Source organism: Cyrtonyx montezumae, unplaced genomic scaffold, assembly GCF_038088225.1.
Source record: "Cyrtonyx montezumae isolate F1298 unplaced genomic scaffold, pur_monq_1.0 scaffold_12, whole genome shotgun sequence".
Taxonomy (NCBI): domain Eukaryota; kingdom Metazoa; phylum Chordata; class Aves; order Galliformes; family Odontophoridae; genus Cyrtonyx; species Cyrtonyx montezumae.
The window spans coordinates 20,884,594-20,891,785 of NW_027071848.1; the positions used below are offsets into that span (position 1 = coordinate 20,884,594).

General features: G+C 51.5%; 1 protein-coding gene across 1 annotated transcript; it reads left to right on the forward strand.

Annotated features, from left to right (window-relative positions):
- The first annotated feature begins 1,525 nt into the window (after nucleotides 1–1,525).
- Nucleotides 1,526–3,327, forward strand: LOC136044849 (coiled-coil domain-containing protein 81-like). The gene is made up of 4 exons (XM_065730379.1): nucleotides 1,526–1,936; nucleotides 2,372–2,525; nucleotides 2,730–2,986; nucleotides 3,175–3,327. Exons 1-4 carry the CDS (start codon nucleotides 1,526–1,528, stop codon nucleotides 3,262–3,264), a joined length of 912 nt encoding a protein of 303 aa, XP_065586451.1. The 3' UTR covers nucleotides 3,265–3,327.
- The last annotated feature ends 3,865 nt before the right edge of the window (nucleotides 3,328–7,192 follow it).

The following is a 7,192-nucleotide window of genomic DNA, read 5'->3' on the forward strand; positions in this document are numbered from 1 at the left end:
CATGTGGTGTATTGGGAGTTAGAGTTAATGCTCTAGCTCTGTTCTGGGTATACCTGACCGGGAATCAAACCCGGGCTGTGGCGGTGCGAGTGCCGGCTCCTAACCACTAGACCATAGCATTAACCACATGATGTTATGATGTGGAATATCAATAATACAACAAAAATCATAAAACCATAACACCTTTCAAGTACTGGAAGGCCGCAGTGAGGTCTCCCCAGAGCCTTATCTTCTCCAAGCCCAGTTACTACAGCCTGCCTTCTTAGAAGATGTAGTCCAGCCCCCGATCATCATCATGGCCCTCCTCTGGACCCTCTCCAAACGCTCCACAGCTTTCCTGCGTTGGGAGCCCCAGAACTGGACACAGTAGTTCAGATGTAGCCTTAAGAAAAAAGGTGCCCAAGTTAACAAGTGCTCCTGTAGATCTCTAGCTGCACGGAGAAGTGGGCCCAGTATGCCCTCCAGACCCAATACAGGGGAAGGTCTGATGCCACCCTGCATCCATTTGTCACAGAGGCGTCTCTGGATCTATCTGTGTCCATGACAAGAGGAGAGAAGGCCAACAGGCTCACCAGCCCTAAAAGGGAAAAGGAGGTGAAGGGAATGAAGAGGGAAAGGAATAGTAACAGAAAAAGGAAAAAAACACAGCGGCAACGACCTGAGGAGGAAAGTTAATTTAATAATTCTAATAGCAGAAATACAAATTAGGTGGCATTGATGCTAATCAAACAAATAAATGACAGACTGTTCTAAGGCCTCACCGTAAAGCTGAAAGTGAGACAGCTAGGGAGCACACACTGCTGAGATGAGCAGTGAGAGAGGGCAGTCTGGTGATTTGCGAGCACTTTGATCTTTCCCTCTGAACAGACATCTGCTGCTGAGCTCCATGGAAATGCTGGTTCTCTCTGCCATCCTCTTCAGGCTTTCAGCTGGCCATCTCAAAGAGGGCATGCATGTTCCACGGGTGTCTTCTGCCTGAAAAGCATCCAGCCAAATTCTATGGGGCTAACGCAGCACCCAAGGCCAAGCACCAGACCTGGGCCAAGTGAAAGGCTGTGAGACCTGCCCCACGGTCTTCTTCGAGCTCTAAGGCCAGCCTGCCCTTGCTGCACCAAGGGACTAAGGGAGTGCTGCCACCACCAAGCTCCAGATTAACCCAATTAAGAAGCTTAGGACTGAGAAGTTCAGGCTAGAGCGGCAAGAACCTCAGAAGACAGCAGGCTCAACAACTCATGGTGAGGCCAGCCTGCCCAAGGTACCCACCACCAACACCTCTGGTGTGGTGCTGCTGGCACACAAGGGATCCACAGGTCTAGGGAGTGCCAACCTCTAAGGGGCAGAGCTGGGCTCCTGCCATGTCGGGGTGGGCAGCAGGCTGCTGATGCTAGCGTCATAATGGGCATTGGCATGTCACCATGGCAACGTCTATGTCACGGCCAACCAGGATGGCTCTAAAGGCAGAGCACAGCAGTGGCTCCTGCATCATAAAGGAGCACCTGGCAGAGAGCAGATGCCTCTGGAAAGGATGAGCTCTCCCAAGGCTGTTGCCAATGCTGAGCAACCTGCTTGCGTGAAGCGGACCGAGATAAAATTCTGGGAGGATGGCCCCAGGACAGAGCGTGACTACAGAATGCCAGAGGTCACCGCCAAAGGTACCCATGTCCACAGGGGCACCACAGGAGCAGAGCTGCCACCAAGTCCTCATAGTGAGAGGGCGAGAGCCAGCACGGGGACCAGCATGGAGCTGTCTCTGTGTGGGGCTGGGACCATGGCTACACTTTCCATCAGCCACCACCACCCTCACACCCCGAGGCAGTGGGAGTGCCAGGAAGTGGCAGATGCAGAGTGTGACCTGCTTTTCCCCTCCCCTTCAGATCGAATTGCAGTCTGGGATGCAGTGGCTGTCTATGTACAGCAACAGCTCCTGCTACGTAAGGTGGGTCAGCACCTTCTTCACTCTTGTGTCTTGGATAGCTAGGGAGCCCCCTTGCCTTGGGCCACAGAATGCAGTGTTTCCTCCCCAGCACACAGAACTGCAAACTCACCCTCAAAATGCCTATGAAGTACCAGTGGGCTTCCCACATGCATGGTATGACTTGTGCTACATGCTGTACTGTGCTGGGGCTGATCCCAGTCTCTGGAAGACTCCAGGATTCCACACTGCTGCTCCTGCCCTGACGGCTGTGCTGAGGGCAAAGGGAAGGAGAGGACCAGGCGGATCCTTCCCAAAGCTGTCCCGCTGCCCTGGCTTGAACTTCTGAACAGTGGCAGAGGGCATGCCAGGACCTGAAGCGTAGTCCCTGCACAGGGCAGCCTTCAACTCTTCATCCAGTCTTAACCCTTCTGCCCTTCCTTTCTCTTCCATGCACAGGGGGTCCGAATTCCTACTTTTGGTTCCTTCAGCATTGTCTCCAAGCAGATTGAGGTTGAGGGTCGAACCAGAGTTCTGCACTGGCCTGCGTTTTGCCTGGCCAGGAACCTTGTGGAAACACATAGGCTCATGCATAACAAGGAATATCTGCCAGGTAGGAGAGGGCTTAAAGCCTTTCAGGCTGCACAGACAGGACAAATGGGGCTACCAACTCCATTCTCAAAAGCAAACCACCACCTGCATGGAGCCCATCCAAGCATGGGCTCGACCAGGCTGCTGACTTCAATGAGTAGCTTGGAAAGCAGCGGTGGAAGAGCCAGTGCGTGACAGACTCTGACACTCCTGTGTGACTTTGCAGGCCATAAGGAGGTGGAGCCCCTCAAATACTCTGAGGTGGCTGCAGCCGCATCTGTGACCCGGCAGACAGGGAAGGCCTGCATATTCGGCACCACATTCCTTGTCTCCCACTGCCTGAGCAAGGGAGAGAACATTGCCTTTGTCCTGAAGGACATAGGAGTGCTCCTCATCGAAGGAACACGAGTACAAATGAAGTTCTACTACGACTTACTCGCGAAGATCACTGGCAAAAGGAAGCTAGAAAAAGTTGTTTTCAAGGTGAGCTTTGGCTTTCTTCATGGCTTGGGCAGTCCCATGGCGCTTGCTATGCCTGCATGTGGCCTGCCAGGACACGGTCAGCTGCTTGGTGGTTTTGCCAGCTCCGTCTGCCTTGGGCTGCTCTGGTACTCTCCAATGCCTCAGCTGTAGCATGGACATCCCACATCCTTGCTGTTCCACCCCTCTAGGTCCCCAGGCTGCTGGACATGGTGGTGTCCACGGTGGCACCTGTAGCCTCCCTGACCTCCTCTGGCCGAGTCATTGTCTTTCCCATGTGAGTATGTTTGTGGATGTAGACGTTGCTTGATGCAGCTGGTCAGCTCTCCTTCAGTACCATTTGCTCCTTGTGACCGTGGGTGTCCTGACATGGGAACACAGGTAAAACTTGGTCAGAAAAGTCAGCCAGAAAATAAACCCCCCTGTGTTCCGGCTTGTCCCCAGATATCAGAGGGGCTGTGGGCGGCTGAGTTTAGGTTCTGAGGGATGTCCGATGTGGCGCTGTCAGTCTGTGAAGTATTGCTGTTAGGATTCACACCGCACCACCCAATTCATTTCAGTGAGAGTGTCTGAATGGGCTCTCACAACGACTCTTAAGGGATGTGGCCATACCTATGGAGAACCCTCACAGCTCCATTCATGTATCCTATGGCTTATTACCATCACAGATTACAGACTGGTTTGCATTGACTGCAAAGCATGCAATGTTGACCAAGTACAGGAATAACACAGCTGACTACAATCACGTTAAATCGTGGCATAGCCCTATAGAGTTTTCTGAGTTTCTTGAGGAAGAACTCAGCACAACCAAGTGTGTGAGTCTCACCCAACAGGCGTTGGAAGAGCGGAGCAAGCCACAGCTTATTTTCTGCTACCAGTTTGTCTGCAATGTTATCTTCCCCTCTTGTGGATGGCATCCTTCCACCACGCTAAATTCCTTCTCTCCTATGCTATCTTATGCTCTTGTTTACTTTCAAATTGAGTATGAGTCATTGATGTCAAATATACTTTTGTCCTTCAAAGTTTACTGCAAACACATTTTTCATAGAAAAGAGGACCAGAAAACGAGAGCTCATCCATTCCAATAGTACCACGAATAGTTCTTTGAGTCAGCATACCAGGTTCCCCTGGTGCTTGCTAACAGCTAAGGTTCCAGGTCACATTGCCTAGGAAACTTCAGGATGGCTTGACCTGCTCTCTAGAGGCTGAGATTTTAGCACGTCACATATTCCGTGTGTCCCTGGACTGTAGACCTTTCTGTGAGGGAGGGATGAAGGAATTCAGGTGACATTTTCATTCCATTGTGGCCAGGGTGACTACGTTTTGCAGGACAGTTCTTGGTACTGGAGCGCAGACAAAGCTTGAGAATAATGGCCTTTAAGCAAAATGAAAATCTGCCTGTGAGCAGGTGATCCCAGAGAGCAGAAAGGGCAGCTGGAGTCCTGGGTCACACCAATTTCTTCTCCTTTTGTACAGGTTTCAAGGGGAGTTTGTACCCAAATCACTGCCCCAGAAACCCCAGAAGGCCTTAGAAGCCCCTTTGCAATCTCTTGGACCAAGCCCAAGACAAGAAGTGATATCAGGAAGATATCCAGGTGAGACTGCAGGCTCAGGCTTGGGATCTGAACAGGCTCTTCCATTGAGAGGACAAGAGCCCATTCCCCATTCCCAGACAGTCACTGTTCAGAGTGGAAGGGTGGGGATGGGGCTGCTGGGAGCCCCCTTTTCACATGGCTGGCCCCTCTCAAGGGCTCAGGAGAGACCCAGTACCCAGTGGGCATACTGCGCAGATGCAGCCAAGGGTCCCGGCTTGGCCTTGCAGGATACAGCCCTGAAGCCATCACCCACTCAAGCAGACCCCTCCCACTGTGTTCTTTCAGTCAGATACAAGCGGATCTGGAGGCTTCTGTCCAAGTACAGCCTAAGAAAATAGAGGAAACACAATACCAGAAGCAAAGCAAAAGACGTGGCTCCAGCACAGGCAGCGAAAACCCCAAAATCCTCTCCCAAAAGAAAATCGAAGGATGTGGCTCCAGCACAGGTGGTGCAATCCCAAACATACTCTCCCAAAAGCAAAGCAGAGGAAATGGCTCCAGCGCAGACAGCGCAACCTCCAAGTTGCAGAGAGGATCGCGGCGCGGTGAAAGCCCCAGATAAAGGACGAGTGACAGAAAGGCAGAAGCAAAGCCCACAGACCACTGTGGAGCCATTTGCCTGCAGCAAACACCAATAGTAGTCCTATGGTCTTCAAGCTCTGAGATAACCCTCCTCGCGGAGAGCTCCTACTACAGCTCCACTTCAGTGCCACTGACGCACAAGGGGAACGCATCTAGGCAGAGTCAGCCACCAAAGACCAAAGCAGGGCTCCCCAGGCCAAGGATGTCCTATCCACGCTGATCAGGACATGGGGTGCCCAGAAGAAATGGAGCTCCACCTGAGGCTGAAAAACAGGTGCGTGATTCCTATCTGTGCCATTTGTGGGTGTCATCTCCTTGAAGAAATGCAGAGGTAGAGGGACAATGGGGACTCACTGCCAAGACCCTATGGCTCTGACAGACAGGGCAGCTGTATTCCTTAGAGCATTGGGATTTTGAGTTCCTCATTTTCCAATGCCACACTCTTTCTCCTGGTGATATACAGAGCACACCAAAGCCCACATGTAGCTAGGTGTCACGGTGTTATCCGTGACAGTGACCCAAGGGAAACCAAGAAGGGAGAGAGGAGAGAAAAAGAAACTGCGTCAGTGGCCACGCAGCCGCCCGAGCAGAGCCGCACTCCGGGAGGGGGAGGGGGGAAAACAGCAGGAAGAGATGAGTCTACAAAAACAATGGCACGATCTGAGAAGGAATGGTAACTTTACTAAATCTAATAAAATTGAACAATTGCGAGAGAGAGAAAGTTTCCAAACCAAAAGCTGTGAGCTTACGTTAAGGAGGAACTGCAGGGGAAGCACACGTGCTGAACCTCCACGGCAGCCCAGAGCAACGCGCCCAGGCAGAGCGCCGCCTGGCATCCGGTGCGGAGCTCCGCCCCTCTGCTGCTCCCACAGCATTAACTCCTTAACTGCTGCATGATGCTCTGATGTGGAATACCAGCATCAAAACCACAAAACCACAACATTCCACCCCTTATTCCACATCATCACATCATGCTTAACACACATCTATACATAACCAAAACAGTAATAACATAAGTTACATAGAAACATACATATATATATATACATATACATGTAATTACAGACTGCATTCCCCCAATATCAAATTCCCTTGTGGGACACACTGGACGTCCCCATTTTTATCCATTACCCACCAGGTGCACCCAGGTCCCTGCGCAAAAACGGTTCCACGGAGGGGTTTGCCCTTTCCAGAGGCTGGAAGGACCCACACCGCTTTTCCTACCATGCTCCTTACATGTACCACAGGGACCTTATCTCCCTCTATGGTCTGTAGGGAGCTGGACTGTGTAGGATCCTCTCGGTTGACTGATCCCCTAGTGTTGACCAGCCAGGTGGCTTCTGCCAGATGCTTCTCCCAGTGCTTAAATGTCCCGCCACCCATTGCTCTCAATGTGGTTTTTAACAACCCATTGTAGCGCTCAATCTTACCAGCAGCTGGTGCATGGTAGGGGATATGGTAGATCCATTCAATGCCGTGTTCTTTGGCCCAGATATCCACAAGAGAATTTTTGAAATGAGTCCCATTATCGGACTCAATTCTCTCTGGAGTGCCATGTCGCCATAGGACTTGTTTCTCGAGCCCTAAGATGGTGTTTCGGGCAGTAGCATGGGGTACTGCGTACCACCCAGTGGTCGCCTCCACCACGGTGAGCACATAACGCTTTCCATCGTGAGTTCGTGGCAACCTGCCACGCCTCCCCATATTTATACTTTTCCCATCGCCCTTCCTGCCAGAGAGGTTTCATCCTCTTGACCTGTTTAATTATGGCACATGTGTCACAGTCATGGATAACCTGTGCAACGGCATCCATAGTTAAGTCCACCCCTCGGTCTCTAGCCCACTTATAGGTCGCATCCCTTCCTTGATGGCCTGAGGTCTCATGGGCCCACCAAGCTAAAAATAGCTCTCCTTTGTTCTGCCAGTCCAAGTCTATCTGAGACACCTCAATTTTGGCAGCTCGATCTACCTGATGGTTATTTTTCTGCTCTTCAGTAGCTCGATTCTTGGGCACATGAGCATCTACATGACG